The sequence below is a fragment of the Leucopleurus acutus genome (assembly GCF_964270905.1).
Source record: "Leucopleurus acutus genome assembly, chromosome: 2".
NCBI lineage: Eukaryota > Metazoa > Chordata > Mammalia > Artiodactyla > Delphinidae > Leucopleurus > Leucopleurus acutus.
The window spans coordinates 98891106-98913125 of NC_139143.1; the positions used below are offsets into that span (position 1 = coordinate 98891106).

The 22020-nt window shown below is 37.0% G+C and overlaps 1 protein-coding gene across 3 annotated transcripts in view; it reads left to right on the top strand.

Annotated features, from left to right (window-relative positions):
- The window catches only part of VAV3 (vav guanine nucleotide exchange factor 3), a gene marked incomplete at its 5' end in the record, with an annotated part of 392829 nt that overhangs the window by 340686 nt on the left and 30123 nt on the right, over positions 1 to 22020 (top strand). For all 3 annotated transcript variants that reach the window (XM_082833520.1, XM_082833521.1, XM_082833522.1), the window contains 2 exons: positions 3418 to 3483; positions 13109 to 13143. In XM_082833520.1, the coding sequence (XP_082689646.1) occupies positions 3418 to 3483; positions 13109 to 13143 (101 nt within the window). The remainder of the gene's footprint in view (positions 1 to 3417; positions 3484 to 13108; positions 13144 to 22020) is intronic.

Below are 22020 nucleotides of genomic sequence, written 5' to 3' on the forward strand. Positions count from 1 at the left end.
TAAGTATAGCACATATTATTTCCCATAGCTGAAACTGACATCTCATAGAAATTAGTGAGGAAATGTGACCTTATTCATCTATCTGTCTGTTATGTTAAATTCTTTCTCACCTCTTTGTCATCTAAGGGATGCCTGTGACCATTAAGGAAATGTAGCCTGCACTGCTAGGACATTTCATTAAGGAAAAAATTCAGAATGATGTTAGTAGTCTGCTTAGTGGGAAAAATTCCTTCTCCTGGGAGTTCTCCAATAGTGTTAAATGCACTGTCACGGAATATCACTGCTCTTCCCGAACTCTGCATTCAATAGAGTAAGACCTTTTGTTCTTTTTCTGATGAAGGATAGGAATTGACAGTTCACCGTTCTTATAATTGCCAAAGTTTTCCAATTTGTTGATACAGCTTCAAATATAGGTTTTAAAAAACCATTATAAAGCTCTTGCTTAGGCCTTTCCCCTGAAAAACAGACTTACCTCCTTTGGTGTACTCTCAGAGGTCTTATTTTACTTTAAAACAATCACCCTTTTCACTTATGAGCCTCGGTCAGTACATGGTTCCCACCTGCACACCCTTATATTTTCTACTCAAGTAGCATCATGGTGCATTTATATTTATATAAGGGTCTAGCTAGTCATATAGTCCCCAAATATTATACTTACTTACTTGTATCTCAGTGCCATGCTTAAAATAAAGCACCAAAAAGCACTCAGTAAATACAGTTGAATGAAAGGAACATTTCCTTCAAACCTTATAGTTACTGTGCTGCCATCACACTCCAGTGTCTGATTCTCCTCCCTCCTGGCGGTTCCTTCCTGCCTTCTAATTAGACTAATTTCTCTAAGTATTGTTTTCTTCTGTCTACATTTCCTTCCACAACATTATTGCTCCTATGATTTCAAGGTTCCCCTCTATATGACTGCCATCTAAATCTGTGTTATCTGGATGGATCACCTCCATCCTTGACTTTTCCCCCAATCTTTAACTCCCATAGTCTTCTCTTCCCATATCTAATCCATAGGCAGGTCCCAAACACTGTAGTTAAATGATGTCTCTAGCACCTGTTTCCCTTCCTCCAGACCTCCTTCCCTTTCTATGACACCATTTCTTTAATGTTATTCTCACCTACAAAGTCATGCCCATCTATAAGCCAGCTTGCATACTGATGCCAGGTTAGTTCTTCTAAAATATAATATAACCCCTTTATTGAAACCCCATGGCCAATGATAAATTCAGATATCACTGTCAAACTGGTTCCTTAGTACCTTTTAGCTTTCTTTCTACTGTGCCCTTTTATGAGTCTTACACTGTAGCGAGAAGCAGTGCAAAACTCTGAAGTTAGAACAATTGAATTTGAATTCTGGTTCTGTCACTTACTGGCTCTGTGATCATGGTCAAATCACTTAACTCCTCTATGTCTCATTTTTCTCACCTTTAAAATAGGGATAGTAGTTGGACCTACGACAAAGGATTATTATAAGGATTAAATGAAACACTCAGGGCAGTATCTAGCATACAGTTAGGGGTACAATAAGTGTTACTCATTATTAGACTCCATTTAAAGGGAACGATTTGCATTTCCCATGCACATCCTGTAATTTCCTAGCCCCATGCCTTTCTCATGATGTATTTTGTTTTCAGAATGTTCTCCATTTCCATCTCTATTTGTTTAAACCCTGCACATTTTACATTCATGTGCCCCCTCTTCCATGTAGCTTTCTGGCAAACCCCCAATACTCAGTTTAGCTTTTGAATTTCCATAGCATCTCCTGTACCTCTTTCAGTATTTAGCCCTTTCTATTTTGTATTATAATTAGGTGTATACATATCTTCTGAAAATACAGGGGAAAACAAGAACTGTTTTATGAATTTTTGCATTTTTCTCAGTGTCTAACCAAACATGAGATACTGTATTTGTTGACTAAATGAATGAATACCCCACTTGTTCACTTACCTTTTCCCTAATATGCAAGTGCAATGTGGTTTGAGAACCTGGCCAAAATTATTATCTTCTCCTTGCTTGGTTATGTAATTGATCTCCTTCTATCCTAACCCCACCCTTTCCTCTTCTCTTTCCCCCCCCCCCCTTTTCCCCATACCTCTGACTCTTCCCCCTTTTCTGCTCCACTTACCTTCTCTCTCTCCCACTCTCCCCTCCCCCGTCTTCCCTTTTCTCCTCGTCTTCCTCCTCATCATTGTCTTGAATTCTAGATTCCCACTTTTTAAAATTTCCTCCACAAACTCATAGCCAAGATCTGTGGGAACAAAGCGATACTGCTTCAAGAGGGAGATGTTTTCTGATCGTTTTTTGTTACTCTTTGTCAAAAATAATAGAGCATGTAGCATTCAATTATAATGCAACTTATTCATCTGAGCTACTGAGAAGCAACAATGGTTAAATGGCAAATAAAAACAAGCCCAATATCTAGACAAGGAGAAATAATCTCACAAGAACTTTTTAATTACATGTGCTTATTGTTGCCATATGTTTTTTTTTTGTTTTTGCGGTACGCGGGCCTCTCACTGTTGTGGCCTCTCCCGTCGCGGAGCACAGGCTCCGGACGCGCAGGCTCAGGGGCCATGGCTCACGGGCCCAGCCGCTCCGCGGCATGTGGGATCTTCCCGGACCGGGGCACGAACCCGTGTGCCCTGCATCGGCAGGCGGACTCTCAACCACTGCGCCACCAGGGAGGCCCTGCTGCAGTATGTTTTGAGTACAGTTTGTCTTTCTAGAAAAGGGAAACAATTGTGTCATGAGATTGTTTTAAAGAGGAATTTGACCAAAGGTCTCCAAGAATAAATTCATTTCTTATTGTTAATTCCTTCCCTCTTTTCTCATTTACAATGGCGTTTTGAGTCCTAATCCTTTCTTCCAACATCTTAACTGTCCCTTTCCCTTAATCAATATCCTGTTTCTTTCTCCTAAATTTGAAAATCATCTAAAATGTCATATTATGTTCTGTTTTCCATTTCCACGTGTCTTGAAATGTCTCATCCTGTTGGAGGAACATTCTCATGAGTTCTGTTAGGGATACCAATATCCTAATTAATTATGAGCTTACACAAAACCAATGTGATCTACTTGTATTTATGAATATAAATTTGAAAGATATAGTATGCTATTATCTCTATTATAGGATTGAGGGGTGTGAAGTTAACAAAATTGAATGGTAGATTGGAAAGTCAAACTTGAATTCTTATTTTATAATCGTGATATGAAGCCATATGTAAAGTTTAACAATTTTAAAACCTTTCTGCTTATGCTTCCCTTCCTGAGCCATAGTCAGTTAATGCTTAGGACTGGATACAATGTGGAAGTAATTCTGAGGATCCCAACTGACAACATTATGCATCTACTGCTATGGGATCATCATTATAGTAAATTTGTTCTCAAAACTGGCATCTTTTTTTTCTAATTTAGGGTAGAAATTTAACATCTGGAGAGGTTGGATATTTTCCGAGTGATGCTGTCAAGCCTTGCCCATGTGTGAGTATTTTATTTCTTTCTACTTTGTTTTTTGATGCTATAATGAATTGTCAAGAAAGTACAAAGGATACTGGTCTGGCCCCTCATTAATTCTATTAATATTTTCTTATTAATAACATATTCCAAGATTATGGTGATTCCATTGTCAGGAAATATTTTTAAATGTTAAGGGAAGGGGCTTCCCTGGTGGCGCAGTGGTTGAGAGTCCGCCTGCCGATGCAGGGGACACGGGTTCGTGCCCCGGTCCGGGAAGATCCCACATGCCACGGAGCAGCTGGGTCCGTGAGCCATGGCCGCTGAGCCTGCGCGTCCGGAGCCTGTGCTCCGCAACGGGAGAGGCCACAACAGCGAGAGGCCCGCTACCGCAAAAAAAAAACAATGTTAAGGGAATACATTGCAACAGGAAAATTTTACTTAGTATAATTTACAAAATTAACATTTTTATAAGGTTTTAGAAGGAATAAACTAAAGCTACTGATCAGATGTATTGTACAAACTTCCCTTTTCCCTCTGAGGTAAGAATGGTATGGTCTAATATATTTCCAGTCACTTTGGGTTACAGAGAGATTGCACTTCAACTAGTGTGTTTGAAAGCCTGCTAGAAAGTATGAATGTCCGCAGATTCTTCAGTCAAATCTCTTAATATATTTTTCTGTGCTTTAGTTTGTCATAACTGTTTATTTAGTGTTGTAATGACATTTTCTGAAAACATCAAACATGTTAGGCAGATACAAGAAGAATGAATATTTACTCAAATATTATTATGGATGAATATAACATAAAATATACTCTCTGATGCTTTATGAAATTTATAAATTTCCGTTTAGGGTGATGTTATTTTATCATCGTAATTTGGTGTTTGGGGTAGATTTTTCTGTGACACTTTTCAAGTTCTTAACTCTAATTAAAGGAAATTATTTTACTAATACGATGGAGTTATTGGTTTGTGGGGAAAAAAACCTTCTTAAACTATTCTGCTTGCCTTATTTCAGTCCTTCCCAGTTTTCTAAACTGAACATTCTTTTTAATATTATAAATGCGAATGTCTGCCATCCTTAACCTCAGATGTAGTCTGAAGAATAATTTACTCCACTCATTCAAGCTTAATTAATTTCAAAAGCAAAGGGAATCAAAAAAAAAAAAAAAAGCTCTTGCTATTTCTGTTGGTTCTATGATCTAATGCCACATATTATTCAGGTTATGTTGTAATCTTGAAAACAATTATTGAAATTTCATACCACTCTCATTTAATTAGATAAGCAAAAATGATTCTTTAGCTAGTTTTCTGTCATTTATATGAATAAGATTAAGGCTTCCTATGCTTAAAGAACTGATATTTATATGTAGGCACATAGCAGAAAATTAACATTAAGATTTTGGGAACCTAGCACAGGGAGCTCAGCTTGGTGTTCTGTGATGACCTAGATGGGTGAGATGGGGGGGTAGGGGAGGGAGGCCCAAAAGTGAGGGGATATATGTATACATATAGCTGATTCACTTCATTGTACAGCAAAAATTAACAACACTGTAAAGCAATTATACTCCAATAAAAAAAAAACTATTAAGCATTTCATGTACCATGAACTGTTTTCTTTTCACAGCTCCTTGAATATAGCATAGAATGAGCATTTGAAGTTTTATTTTAGGAATAGTATGGCACATAGTAGGTATTTAATAAATTTTTGTTGTATGAATGAACAAAGAAGTGAAAAAGCAAACAAAAGTTCCTAACTAAATGTAGGTAATTAACAATGGAAGATATTAATTAAATCAGCTTATAGGATAATACTGAATGATATTTTGTGATCTGGTTAGTTACTAGAAAAAGAAATGTGCTTACAATTTTAGCTAATAAAGAGTTGTAGAGGAACACATAATTATGGGTAGGACTACCAACTAAATATGATTGTTTTTATAGCTTAAAGTTAATAAATAGCTATTAAATTTTTACTGCTTTATTTAATGAAATTATAGATTCATTTGTTGGTTGTAGGTTAAGTTAGGTGAATGAAGCTAAGCAGAAGGAGGAAAAACACAGGAGACAATTTCATTTCTGGCAATATGGTTACTGGAGAGAAAGCCTAGAGCTAAAGCACAGTGCAAACTTGGGTGTCTCTCTGTGAATCGCAAAGCCCTCAGTGGGTGAACAAGAAGAAAACTATCCCACAGGAGAAGATATGCCTATCTTTGTCTTGGATCTTGGTGGGGAACAGAAAAAAAAGTCTCTCTCCCCTAAGAATTCTTAACTTTAGATCCAAAAACCACCCACATGGGGGGTTGGAATTCATACTAGCTTTGTGACCTAAATAATACTAAGCTAGAAACATAGTAGAACATACATATCAATAATTACCTTAAACATAAATGAATTAAATGTTGCAAACAAAAGACACAGACTGGCTGAATGGATACAGAAACAAGATCCATATATATGCTGTCTACAATAGAACCACTTCAGCTCTAGGGGACACATACAGACTGAAAGTAAGGGGACTGAAAAAGGTATTTCATGAAAATGGAAATCAAAAGAAAGCTGGAGTAGCAATACTCATATAAAACAAAATAGACTTTAAAATAAAGACTATTGCAAGAGACAAAGAAGGACACTACATAATGAGCAAGGATCAATCGAAGAAGAAGATATAACAATTATAAACATATATATATACCCAAATATATGAGGCAAATATTAATAGCTATAAAAGGAGAAATCAACAGTAACACAATAATAGGGGAGGACTTTAACACCCCACTTTTGACAGTGGACAGATCATTCAGACAGAAAATCAATAAGGAAACACAGGTCTTAAATGACACATTAGACCAGATGGACTTAATTGATATTAAAGAGCATTCCATCCAAAAGCAGCAGAATACACATTCTTCTCAAGTGCACATGGAACATTCTCCAGGATTGATCACCTGCTGGGCCACAAAGTGAGCCTCAGTAAATTTAAGAAAATTGAAATCACATCAAGCATCTTTTCCAACCACAACACTATGAGATTAGAAATCAACTACCAGGAAAAAAACTGTAAAAAACCATGAACACGTGGAAGCTAAACAATATGCTACTAAACAACCAATGAATCACTGAAGAAATCAGAGAGGAAATCAAAAAATACCAAGACACAGATAAAAATGAAAGCATGATGATCCAAAACCTATGGGACACAGCAAAAGCAGTTCTAAGAGGAAAGTTTATAGCAATACAGTCTTACCTCAGGAAACAAGAAAAATCTCAAATAAACACACTAAGCTTACACCTACAGCAACTAGAGAGAGAAGAACAAAACCCAAAGTTCATAGAAGGAAAGAAATCCTAAAGATCAGAGCAGAAATAAATGCAATAGAGATAAAAAACAATAGTAAAGATCAATGAAGCTATAAGCTGATTCTGTGAAAAGTTAAACAAAATAGATAAACCTTTAGCAAGACTCATCAAGAAAAAAAGGGAAGGGGCTCAGATCAATAAAATTACAAATGAAAAAGAAGTTACAACTGACACCACAGAAATACAAAGCATCATGAGAGACTATACAAAGCATCATAAGCAACTATATGCCAATAAAATGGATAATCTAGAAGAAATGGACAAATCCTTAGAAAGCTACAATCTCCCAAGACTGAACCACAAGGAAATAGAAAATATGAAAGGACCAGTGTGGATGCCTTCTATGTAGTAAAGGCCATATGTGACAGCTAGCATCATTACTCAATGAGGAAAAGCTGAAAGCATTCCCTCTAAGATAAGGAACAAGACAAGGATATCCACTCTTGCCACTTTTATTCAACATAGTTTTGGAAATCCTAGCCACAGCAATGAGAGAGGAAAAATAAAATAAAATGAATCCAAATTGGAAAGGAAGAAGTAAAACTGTCACCGTTTGCAGATGGCATCATACTATACGTGGAAAATCCTAAAGGTGCTACCAGAGAACTACTAGAACTCATCAATGAATTCAGTAAAGTTGCAGGATACAAAATTAATACACAGAAATCTGTTGCATTTCTATACACTAACAACAAAAGATCAGAAAAAGAAATTAAAGAAACAATTCCATTTACCATCGCATCAAAAATAATAAAATACCTAGGAATAAACCTACCTAAGGAGGCAAAAGACATGTACTCTGAAAACTATAAGACACTGATGAAAGAAATCAAAGATGACACAAACAGATGGAGAGACATACCATGTTCTTGGATTGGAAGAATCAATATTGTCAAAATGACTGTACTACCCAAGGCAATCTACAGATTCAGTGCAATCCCTATCAAATTACCAATGGCATTTTTCACAGAACTAGAACAATTTTTTTTTTAATTTGTATGGAGATACAAAAGACCCCAAATAGCCAAAGCAATCTTCAGAAGAAAAACGGAGCTGGAAGAATCAGGCTCCCTAACTTCAGGCTATACTATAAAGCTACAGTCATCAAAAGAGTATGGTGCTAGCACAAAAACAGAAATATAGATCAATGGAATAGTATAGAAAGCCCAGAAGTAAACCCACATTCCTATGGTCAATTAGTCTATGACAAAGGAGGTAAGACCATAGAGTGGAGAAAAGACAGTCTCTTCAATAAATGGTGCTGGGATAACTGGACAGCTACATGTAAAAAAATGAAATTAGAACATTCTTTAATGCCATTTACAAAAATAAACTCAAAATGGATCAAAGACCTAAAAACTATAAACTCTATAAAACTCTTAGAGGAAAATACAGGCAGAACACTCTTTGACATAAATTGCAGCAATATCTTTTTCAATCCATCTTTTAGAGTAATAGAAATGAAAACAAACAAATGTGACCTAGTTAAACTCAAAATCTTCTGCACAGCAAAGGAAACCATAAGCAAAACAAAAAGACAACCCACAGAATGGGAGAAAATATTTGCAAATGATGCAACCAATAAGGGATTAGTCTCCAAAATAAACACTTTATGCAGCTAAATAAAAAAAAAACAAAAAACAAATCACCCAATCAAAAAACGGGCAGAAGACCTAAATAGACATTTCTCCAAAGAAGATACACAGATGGCCAAGAGGTACATCCAAAGATGCTCAACATCAGTAATTATTAGAGAAATGCAAATCAAAACTACAATGAGACATCACCTCACACCAGTCAGAATGGCCATCATCAAAAAGTCTACAAACAATAAATGCTGGAAGGGGTGTGGAGAAAAGGGAACCCTCCTACACTCTTGGTGGGTATGTAAATTGGTACATCCACTATGGAGAACAGTATGGAGGTTCCTTAAAAAGCTAGAAATAGAGCTACCATATGATCCAGCAATCCCACTCCTGAGCACATATCCAGAGAAAACCATGGTTCAAAAGGATACATGCACCCCAATATTCATTGTTGCAATATTTACAATAGCCAAGACATGGAGGCAACCTAAATGTCCACTGACAGATGAATGGATAAAGAAAATGTGGTATATATATACAATGGAATATTACTCAGCCATTAAAAACAATGAAATAATGCCATTTGCAGCAACATGGATGGACCTGGAGATTATCATACTAAGTGAAGTAAAACAGAGAAAGACAAATATTATATGATATCGCTTATATGCGGAATCTAAAAAAATGATACAAATGAACTTATTTACAAAACAGAAACAGTCTCACAGAGGTAGAGGATGAATTTATGGTTACCGGGGGGAGCGGTGCGGGGGAGGCATAGATTGGGAGTTTGGAATTGACATTTACACACTGCTACATTTAAAACAGAAAACCAACATGGACCTACTGTATAACATAGGGAACTCTGCTCAACATTCTGTAATAACCTAAATGGGGAAAGAACTTGTATATGTATATGATGTATATGTATATGTATAACTGAATCACTCTGCTGTATACCTGAAACTAATACAACATTGCTAGTCAGCAATACTCCAATATAAAATAAAATTTTTAAAAAGAAACATAGTATAAAATGATGCCACATTGATTGTGTTCCCAGTGCAAGTACAGATTCTCTCTAGATTGGCGCCTCAAAGGATTTCTACTGATAAAGTCCCAGGGATTATAAATTCACAATTTGGAATAATTATATTTATGAGGAAACAAACCCACCTTAAGCAAAAGTCAGCAGAGACAATAAAATGCAGAATTAGACCCACAAAGACAACAGGTAGTGGAATTATCAGATACTAAGTTCAAAATTGTATGTTTAATATGGTTGAAGAAATAAAAGGGGGAGTAAAAGTTTAAAAGGAAAACAAGTCACTCTTGTTTGGGCATATTTCAAAAAGAATCAGATATAGCAATTGAAGTGAGGAACAATGGAAACATTACATGATGTATGAGACCCAGCTGGGCAGAAAATTGGAAGAAAAATCTAAATAAATTTCTCAGTGAATAGTCCAGAAAGATTAAGAGATAGAGAATGTAAGAGAATGGAATGATAAAGTTCAAATACATCTATTGAGAGAGAGAATATAGATAATTGTGGGAAAGCAATGTTCAAATGATGGCTGAGAATTTTCCAGAATTTATGATAAAACTAATCTTAATAGTCAAGAAGAGTATATTAAACTTAATCAATACCCAGATACATTTTAGTGAAACTGCAGAACATCAAAGACAAAGAGAAAATATTAAAACCAACCTGAGAGAAAATACAGATTACCTATAAAGGGTTGATGATTAGACATATAGCTAACAACAGCAATAATGGAAACAATAGGAGTTTCCACTTCTGGTCATTGTCAAGTAGCTCCTATTGGACCAAGCCTCCCGCAGAAAATAACTACAAACTCTGGACAAAATATTTTTTACAAAAACAACTATCTGAACATACTGGCTAGGAGAGGACTTGATATTCAGAAGAAGGATGATACTAGGTGAGTTTCCTGGCTTTAAGGCTAGCTTAAGGACAAACACTGGGCTGCACCATGCAGGGTGGCTGAAATACAGATAGAAACCTCACAGTATTACTGGCTTGAAGGGCAGAATATGGAGTTTGAAGCAAACACAGTCTGGAAAGGGAGATAAGAAATCTTAGAAAGGAAAGAAGAGTGAGGGAGAACCTCAAATTCTGTGTATAAACATTGCCTCAGTCTCTGAGTGGTGCAGACTTCAAGTAGCTCAGCTTAGGCTAAAAGAACTTAATGAAGTATTCAGTTGCCCCTTACCACAGGGAAGACAGAGTTTGCAGTTGGAATTCAAACAAGTTAACTGCCTGCTCTAAGAAAAACCACACTCTTTGTAGGAGCATAACTGAATCCAGGGCCTCTACAGCATATCATTCAAATCGTCCAAGAGGCCATCTAAAATCACTCAGTATACAAAAAAACAGGAAAACGTGAACCACACTCAAAAGAAAAGACAATTAAAGGATAACAACCCTCAGATGTCCCAAATGATAGAATTTGCAAGAAAGGATTTTTAAAGTAGCTATTATAACTGTGCTCAAGGACATAAATAAAGGAAAATACAGTTGGCCCCTGAAACATGCAGGGATTAGGGTGCTGACCCTCCAAGCAGTGGAAAATTCACCTATAACTTATAGTCGCCCCTCTATATTCACAGTTCCTCCATATCTGTGGTTTCACATTCATAGATTCAATCAAATGCAGATTGTGTTGTATTGTAGTATTTACTATTGAAAAAAATCCACGTATAAGTGCACCCATGCAATTCAAACCCGTTTTGTTCAAGGGTTAACTGTATGTTTATAATGAATGGACAGGAAACCTCAGCAGAGAAATAAGAACTATAAAAAAGAACTGAATGGGAATTCTATACAATGAAATTTCAATATTTGAAGGAGTAAGAATAATATACTCAAAGTTTTGAAAGAAAATTAGAAATATATCTTTCCTCAATGAGGATGAAATAATGACATTTCTAGCCTAACAAACACAGAAAGTTCACTTCTGTCTCATCTAGCTTTTATAAAATGTACTTGGGAAGAAGCATATATCTTATATTTAATTTTATATGTATGCTATATTCCCAATGAAATTTTTTTTAAATGCTACATCCACAGCAGAAGTTTTAACAATGTAAACAGCCTATGATGAAGGCAGAAAAAGGCATTAGGGAAAAACTGTCAAAGATGAGAACAGAATTGTTTATAGCCTTATATATGAGATATTCCTCTAGACGAGGGCCCAAAGTACACATGATAGAAATGGGGAGGGCTCATGTCAGATGGAAAAGGACAGGATCCTACTCTGATGATGGGGATCACAGCTGAGAAGACAGTCCTGGCTCATCACGCATCAGAATGTACCAAAGAGAGAAAAAGCTTCAGAAGGACACGTCCGGATGGAACAGCCTCAATCTCTGTTCTACTTTAGAATTTTATGTCACTCTTCACTTTTGTGGATCCTTCCCAGCTGAGAAAATCCAGTCAAAATATGTTGAAGCTCTTTACCTGCTCTGTCCTCTTTCTCTCTTTTTGTTGTCGTTCTCCAGGAAGAGAGAGATAGGTTTAGGAATAAGCATACATTTGAAGAATACAGAGAGGTAGAGGGAAGGAGGAAAACACTTTTTTCCCCATCAGATTTCTGAGGTCATGTATATTTTACTAAAAGGGAAACTGTTGAAGATTGATTTCTATTTGCGAAAACAAAATGGTATAAGAAAATATTCGCAGGAGTTGAATGGTATAATTTACTTTCAATATGTTATCTGTGTATCAGGATTTTACACAGTGGTGAAATTGAAAATGTGATCCATAGGATAAAATATTTAAATATTAGTAACTTTAGAGATGTTCTCACCAGAAGGATAGTTTTTTACAAATAATTCTTAACCTGGAAGGTCAAAATAGTAACAGCCCATTATGAAAATGGACATAGCTAGAGATATATTCACATTAACCAGACCTCAGTTACAAGTGAGGGTAACAGTATTTTTCATCACGCAGTATTAAAAGGCCCAGGAATAACATGGAATGTATACATCAAAGATTCAGGTGATTCATGAAAATTACACAGTATGAATTGTATTTGTTGTTTTATGAATATTGGTGTGCCTTCTTTGGCTTTGCTCATTTTCTAATTGCAATCAGCAACTAGAAGTTTTCTTTTTCTTTCTTTATTTGCATGGAAAATAAAGTTTTTCTCTTTTGTAAAGCTCCATAGGAGAAAAGGGAAAAATGAGTATTTCCTATGACTTTTTCATAAATAAACGGTTTTCCAGTTGGTAGACTTCTAAATCAGAGTTTAAAATTTGTGATACACAATAAGAGTCTATATCAGGTGTATATTGTTTATTTTGCCTGTTTTCCCCGTGTATTGGGAAAGCAGTGTGCTATTTGGTTTTCCTAACATTTTCATTTTAATTTTCTATGATAGGATTAAACTGCCTTGATAATAAATACCAAAAGATTCCAATTCATATTTTTCCTGTTATCTCTTCCTTTAGAGGTACAGTGGCAGTAAAATGAATGAAAGAATTAAAGTGAAATGAATTATTTTCTACTTATCTGACATATACTATGATTCGCTCTGTATAATATTGCCAATGGATAATTCTAGGACTGTGCTACCTAGGGTTTTATAGAGCTGAGTCAGCTGAACTGAATTAATGATTGATTTCTAAAAGCTTCCCTTAAGTAAACTTAATCTATTTTTGCCTTTTTACATCCTAGGTGCCCAAACCAGTAGATTATTCTTGCCAACCCTGGTAAGTATTAAAAATGTTTATGTAGCTGAGTTGAAATACCATACTCTTAGCTCGAGGACGCCTTAAATGAGGGAGTAGTAAACTACATTCCATTTCCATTTGTCCTGGCTAAAGCTGTTTTCAGATGCAACAAAACACCATAATGAATTTATATATTGCTGACCTTTCCATATCTTTATCAGAGAGTGGTGCATGTGTGTGTACAAGCACATGTACTTGGCTGTAAATCCAAAGTTTATACCATCCACAGAGAGGAATGGGACATGGGCAAATATGTATATTGTATTTTAGAAGAGTAAATTTCATGGAGTTGAGAAAAAAGGTATGATTCCATTTTCTGAAACTAAAATTTAACCCAGAAAGGACAGTAGATCCTAAAAATACATTTTATAACACATAATATTGGAGGCACAAGATGTGTCCAAGTCTAAAGTTTTAGGTCTCTGTGGAGCTCACATAACACTTGGAGGTTAGCAGTATCACTAACAGAAACAAGAAAGCAGTAGATAGTGATTATTATTTTTTAGACATTATGAGTTTAAGGGGAAATGATATCCTCAACTGGAAAAACTATTCAGAATCTAGAATAGTTATAATCATTGTATGATAATAACTAACATATTCTGGGTATTTAGTATGTACTTAGTATTTTACACATTTTGTTTTGTTTTTCCAACATCTGTATAAGGAAGGTTATTTTTATTATTTTTACAGATGAGGAAACAAAGGTTAAGGCCAACCAGCTAGTAAATGGTACAGCCAGGATTCCAAGTTATGCTGTCTGTACATTGGCACACCACCTGTTAAAGTACAAACATGGGCATATTTACTTATTGATATTTGCTTCCTGAATTTTGAGTTTGGCTCCTCTTAAAATGACTGCATCTATTTTTACTTTCTTGATATTGAAATATATGTATACAAACTAGATATCAGGTTATGTATATAAATGAGATATTCTGAGAGTATATAGTACTAGTTCAGTTTGCAGGTGTAGCTAACACCTGAGTTCTTTGATATTTTAAATTCTGATCATTTTCTGTTATATAACCAAAGCATGAAAAATGCCGGGTTACTGTAGGAATATATTGTCCATAGTATGAGATCCTCTCCTCAGCAGTCTTGCTCTCCCTCCCCAGCAATTTCTGCCTTCTGTGGTCATTGTCTGCTTTCTCTGACATCCCTCTCTGGGCTTCAGCACTGAGCTTGCTGGAGAAATTGTAGCAGGTCTGTAATGGAACTGGAAATCTTTGCTACATGTTTACCTGGTTTAAGATAAATTTGAGGTCTTACTTTTTGTGGAATTAAAGACTGTAATCCTGACAAATTAAGTTTGGAGAATAGAGCTGATAGCATGGATGATCAAACTGAAAAACATCAAGGACTGGTGAAATCATGAGAGTGTGATGATAGTTTCCTTCTCTTTTACTATTTTTCATGTAAGTAGGCATAATAGTTACAAGAGTAATGATTTTAGAGAAATACTAAAAGCCACAAACTAGATGTATTTTTTTTTAATTGGAGTATAATTGCTTTACAATGTTGTGTTAGTTTCTGGTGTACAACGAAGTGAATCAGCTATATGCATACCTATATCTCCTCCCTCTTGGACCTCCCTCCCATCTCCCCCAATCCCACCCACCTAGGTCATCACAGAGCACCAAGCTGAGCTCCCTGAGCTGTACCACAGGTTCCCACTAGCTATGTATTTTACACATGGTAGTGTATTTATGTCAAACCTAATTGCCCAATTCATCCCACCCTCCCCTTCCCCCTGTGTCCACATGTCTGTTCTCTACGTCTGTGATGGATTTTATGAAATAAACCAATCAGGTACCTGGGAACCAGTCAGGGCACAGGAGATTTGTTTTTGAGCCCTTTGTTTTAAAATGTACCCTTGCCAATATGTAAAATTCTATTGAATATATGATCAGTTAGAAAAGTATCGTTCCTACTGATAAAAAAAAAATCAAGATGTTCAGATGAGGGAAGACCCTTGAAAACAGTAAGAAATAGATATAGTATAATTTCATAATTACTTTTTCTTCTTTTCTGAGCAACTTGGACAATTTCTTCACACTAAGCAGGCAGTTTCATGTGAAATGACTTCTGCTAAGGAACAAAATGATCAGAAAATGAAATCTTCAATTTTAGAAATACTAAACTGTTTAGAGAAAAATTACACTGTGGTTCTCAAGTCATTAAGAAAGTGAATAACACCAACTGTATGGTGTATTTATTATTTCCACATTTTAAAACAAGTTGTTCCCATAAGGTAAACTTTATCTCTTTCATAGGCCGTGAAATAAAACAGAATTCAAGATGATTATCTTCAACAATCTATGTTTTGGGGTGTCATGAAGGCAGGGATGAGGCATGGGGCTTAAATCTGGGGAACTGTCTGAAAATCCTTATGAAGAAAAGGATACAGATGCCAAGGAACCTACCTCATCCTCCAAGTAGTCAGGCAACTTACCTTTCCCTACCTTAGCAGGAGACATAAGTTAGAATGTATATTACATGGAAAAATTAAGCCATATGGGGCCTAGACTTGGAAAGAGCAGGACCAGCAGAGATTGGGAGAGCTGTAATACTGAAACCAGATGGGTCAAATTAAGGAAAGTCAATATACAGACTGATGATGATTCCCAGTTCCTTTGTGTAGCTCAATTTCAGTACTGTGACAGCTGTGTCTCACACACATGGACTACTCTCTTCTTGCATCCAGATAGGAATTTGGAAGATTTTTCTCTAAAGAAACAGAATAGACTCAAAATAAAAAATCTAAAATCCAGCCCCATCATAAGGTTCTTGCCAAACAATCAGGTTCCCACCCAATGAGCCTCCCTTGCTTCCTCCACACAGAGCTTCCAGTCAGTTCTTGGCTTGGATGCCCTTCCTCTTAAATATAAGCAGACAACAAGGAGTAACCAGGCATTTGAGAAAAGCCTTGAAGTAAAGAATAAATAGGAAAAAGAAACTTGGAAGAATTACAGACATTAGAACGGGCAGAAGAAAGAAGCCTTCAAGTTATATTCTCAGAATTAAGAGATGACAATGTATCCATAGAAGTGAGCTGGATGTTTTATAAAAGCAACAATCAGATAATAAGAAAGAGCTCTTCTAGTTAAGTATTGAGTACAGAAACTGGAAAATAAAGTTGAGTAAATCCTTCAGAAAATCAAAGAGAGATAATATGAGAGAAAAGATAGAGTAGGGGGCTTCCCTGGTGGCACAGTGATTGAGAATCTGCCTGCCAATGCAGGGGACACGGGTTCGAGCCCTGGTCTGGGAGGATCCCATGTTCCGCGGAGCAACTAGGCCTGTGAGCCACAACTACTGAGCCTGCACGTCTGGAGCCTGTGCTCCGCAACAAGAAAGGCCGTGATAGTGAGAGGCCCGCGCACTGCGATGAAGAGTGGCCCCTGCTTGCCGCAACTAGAGAAAGCCCTTGTACAGAAACGAAAACCCAACACAGCCAAAAATAAATAAATAAATAAATTTTAAAAAAGAAAAAAAAAGATAGAGTAGACAAGTGACCTGAGAAGTCCAGCCTTCACTTACTAGAACTCCAGAAAGGGAAACTGAGAACAATTATCAAAAAAAAAAAAAAACAAACAAAAAAAAATTTTTTTAGAACTGAAGGGTATATGGCTCCAAATCAAAGATGCTACCAAGGGCCAAGGACAATATTGAACATTTAGTACAGCACATAACTGAAAGACATATTAACATGAAAGTTTGCTACATAGAGAAAACAAAGCATCTGAGAGTTTCCAGGGAGAAAAAAATTCAGATTACATACAAAGACTTGGAAACCAAGATGGCACTGAATTGGATGTTAGAACAGTAGAGCGATGCCTTAAAATTTGAGAAGCAAATAATTTCTCACCTATAATTCTATATCCAGCCAAACTGTGAATTAAGGATTATTAAGTAAAATAAAAATATGTTCATAGATGTGAGGCCTTCTGAGTACTAAATCCCATGTATTCATTTATAGGAATCTGAAGGATGAGCTAGTAAACCAAAAAAGAGGGAGATACAGAATCTAGGAAATGAGAGTAAAGGGATGTCCAGGACTACAGTAATTCAGCAGGCTTAGAGAGCAAGCAGTGGTGATTAGACCAAGAGGGTGGAGAGCCTGCTTGGGAAAGATGAATGTCTCCCCATAGAAAAAATTATTATGTACAGTACATGGTGTTGAAAATGTATCACTGAGGGGTTTATAATCCTCTTGGAGAATTTGGAAAAAATCTGTGGTAGAGACAAAGAAGTTTGAGCAAAACAAAAACTTGAGGACTTTTTTTTTTTTTGCGGTACGCGGGCCTCTCACTGCTGCGGCCTCTCATGTTGCGGAGCACAGGCTCCGGACGCGCAGGCTCAGCAGCCATGGCACACGGACGGGCCCAGCCGCTCCGCGGCATGTGGGATCCTCCCGGACCGGGGCATGAACCCATGTCCCCTGCATCAGCAGGCGGACTCTCAACCACTGCACCACCAGGGAAGCCCAAGGACTTGTTTTTTGATGTCAGATGTTCTTCGAACGTGACAACATGACACAACTGGGTAAGATGATGACTTAGCTTTGGAGAGGTTACACAAAGAATGAGGTGCAGCACTATGAAGGCATGAGCATAAGTGGAGAAACAGTGATTTTCCATCCTGACATCTAAAATTGATAAAGACCCAGAAGGAGAAGAGAGGGAGAAAGGGCCTGAGAAAATAATATTTGAAGAGATTATAGCTGAAATCTTCCCTAACATGAGAAAGGAAACCATCAATCAAATCCAGGAAGCACAGAGAGTCCCATACAAGATAAACCCAAGGAGGTACATGCCAAGACACAAATTAATCAAACTGACAAAAATTAAAGACAAAAAATATTAAAAGCAACAAATAACATACAAGGGAACCCTGATATGGTTATCAGCTGATTTTTAAGCAGAAACTCTGCAGGCCAGAAGGGAGTGGCACAATACATTTAACATGATGTAAGGGAAAAACCTAAAACCAAGAGTACCCTACCCAGCAAGGCTCCCATTCAGGTTTGATGGAGAAATCAAAAGTTTTACAGATAAGCAAAAGCTAAGAGAATTCAGCACCACCAGACCAGCTTTGCAAAAAGTGCCAAAAGAACTTCTCTCTACAGAAAAGGCCACAACTAAAATCAAGAAAATTATGAATGGGAAAGCTCACCAGTAAAGGCAAACATAAAGTAAAGGTAGGAAGTCATCCATGCACAAATATGATATCAGAACCAGCAATAATGAGAAAAGGAAAGTACAAATGCAGGATATTGGAAATGCATTTAAAATTAAGAGATCAACAACTTAAAACAATCTTGTATATATATAGACTGCTACATCAAAACCTCATGGGAGATATATAATGAGAGGAGACAAGATGGCAGGGTAGAAGGACACATGCTCACCCCTTCTTATGGAAACACCAGAATCACAACTAACGACTGAACAACCACCAACAAAAAAATGCTGGAACCTACTAAAAAAGATATTCTACATCCAAAGACAAAGAAGAAGCCACAACAAGACAGTAGGAAGGGCACAATCACAATAAAATCAAATCCATACACACCAGGTGGCCAACTCACTAACTGGAAGACAATTATACCACAGAAGTTCTCCGACAAGAGTGAAAGTTCTGAGCCCCACATTAGGCTCCCCAGCTTGGAGGTGTGGCAACAGGAGAGGGAGCCCCCAGAGAATCTGTCTTTGAAGGCCAGCAGGATTTGATCACAGCAGTTCCACAGGACTGGGGGAAACAGAAACCCCACTCTTGGTGAGTGCACACAGGATCTCATGTGCACCAGGACCCAAGGAAAAACGTGGTAACCTCATAAGAGACTGAGCCAGACTTACCTGCTAGTATTAGAGGGTCTCCTGTGAAGGCAGGGGTGGCTCTGGCTCACTGTAGGGACAAGGACACTGGTAGTGGCAGGTTTCACAAACTCATTGGCATGAGTCCTCTTGAAGGCTGCCATTATCTCACCAAGACCTGGCCCCACCCAACAATCTGTAGGCTCCAGTGCTGGGATACCTCAGGCCAAACAACCAACAGGGCGGGAACACTGCCCCATCCATTAGCAGACAAGCTGCTTAAAGTCTTCCTGAATAAACAGCTGCCCAGTAAACACACCCCCTGACATGGCCCTGCCCACCAAAGGGAGAAGACCCAGCTCCACCCACCAGTGGGCAGGTACCAGTCCCTCCCACCAGGAAGCCCGCACAAGCCTCTTAGACAGCCTCATCCACCAGAGGGCAGACAGCAGAAGAACTACAACCCTGCAGCCTGCAGAACAGAAACCACAATCACAGAAAGACAAAATGAGACAGCAGAGGAATATGTCTCAGATGAAGGAACAAGATAAAACCCCAGAAGAACTAAGTAAAGTGGAAATAGACAATCCACCTGAAAAAGAATTCAGAGTAATGATAGTAAAGATGATCCAAGAGCTTGGAAAAAGAATGGAGGCACAGATTGAGAAGATACAAGAAATGCTTAATAAAGACCTAGAAGAACTAAAGAACAGATGAACAGTACAATAACTGAAATGAAAAAATAAACTAGAAGGAATCAGTAACAGAATAACTGAGGCAGAAGAATGGATAAGTGACCTGGAAGACAGAATGGTGGAAATCATTGCCATGGAACAGAATAAAGAAAAAAGTATGAAAATAAATGAGGACAGTCTACAAGACCTTAGGGACAACATTAAATACACCAACATTCACACTATAGCAGTCCCAGAAGGAGAGAAGAGAAAGGATCTGAGAAAATATTTGAAGAGATAATAGCTGAAAACTTCCTTAACATGGGAAAGGAAACAGTCACCCAAGTCCAGGAATCACGAAGAGTCCCAGGCAGGATAAACCCAAGAAGGAACACACCAAGCCACATAGTAATAAAATTGATGAAAATTAAAGATAGAGAAAATAATATTAACAGCAACTAGGGAAGAGCAACAAATAACATACAAGGGAACTCCCATATGGTTTATCAGCTGATTTTTCAGCAGAAACTCTACAGGCCAGAAGGGAGTTTCATGATATATTTAAAGTGATAAAAGGGAAGAACCTACAACCAAGAATATTCTACCCAGCAAGGCTTTCATTCAGATTTGACAGAGAAATCAAAAGTTTTACATACAAGCAAAAGCCAAGAGAACTCAGCACTACCAGACCAGCTTTGCAACAAATGCCAAAGGAACTTCTCTAGGCAGAAGAGGCCACAACTAGAATCAAGAAAATTACAAATGTAAAATCTCATCAGTAAAGGCAAACATACAGTAAAGGTAGGAAATCATTTCCACACAAATATATCAAAACCAGCAACTGTGAGTGGCGGAGAGCACAAATGCAGAATACTGAAAATGCATTTGAAATTAAAAGACCAACAACTTAAAACAATCTTGTGTATATATAGACTGCTATATCAAAACCTCATGGTAGCTGCAAACCAAAAATCTACAATAGATACACACACAAAAAAAGAAAAAGGAATCCAAACACAACACTATAAATTTGGTCATCAAATCACAAGAGAACAAAAGAGGAAGGGAAGAAAAAACACCAACAAAAACAAATTCAAAACAATTACCAAAATGGCAATAAGAACATACATATTGATAATTATCTTAAACATAAACAGATTAAATGCAACAGTCAAAAGACACAGACTAGCTGAATGGATACAAAAACAAGACGCATATATATGGTGTCTACAAGAGACCCATTTCTGATCTAGGGACACATACAGACTGAAGTGAGACGATGGAAAAAGATATATCCATGCAAATGAAAACAAAAAGAAAGATGCAGTAGCAATGCTACAGATCTAGGGACACATACTGACTGAAAGTAAGGTATGTAAAAAATTCTATTCCATACGAATGGAAATGAAAAGAAAGCTGGAGTAACAATACTCATGTCAGACAAAATAGACTTTAAAATAAAGACTATTACAAGAAACAGAGAAGGGCACTACATAATGATCAAGGGATCAATCCAAGAAGAAGATATAACAATTGTAAATATACATGCACCCAACATAGGAGCACCTCAATATATGAAGCAAATACTAACAGCCATAAAAGGAGAAACTGACAATAACACAGTAATAGTGGGAGACTTTAACACCCCGCTTTCATCAATGGACAGATCATCCAGACAGAAAATCAATAAGGAAACACAGGCATTAAATGACATATTAGACCAGGTGGACTTAATTGATATTTACAGAGCATTCCATCCAAAAGCAGCAGAATACACATTCTTCTCAAGTGCACATGGAACATTCTCCAGGATTGATCACCTGCTGGGCCACAAAGCGAGCCGCAGTAAATTTAAGAAAATTGAAATCACATCAAGCATCTTTTCCAACCACAACGCTATGAGATTAGAAATCAACTACAAGGAAAAAAACTAAAAAAACACAAACACGTGGAAGCTAAACAATATGCTACTAAACAACCAATGGATCACTGAAAAAATCAAAGAGGAAATCAAAAGATACCTAGAGACAGACAAAAGTGAAAGCACGATGATCCAAAACCTATGGGACACAGCAAAAGCAGATCTAAGAGGGAAGTTTATAGCAATACAGTCTTACCTCAGGAAACAAGAAAAATCTCAAATAAACACCCTAAGCTTACACCTAGAGCAACTAGAGAGAGAAGAACAAACAAAACCCAAAGTTAGTAGAATGAAAGAAATCATAAAGATCTGAGCAGAAATAAATGAAATAGAGATGAAGAAAATAGAAAAGATCAATGAACCTGTAAGCTGGTTCTTTGAAAAGATAAACAAAATTGACAGAACTTTAGCCAGGCTCATCAAGAAAAAGAGGGAGAGGGCT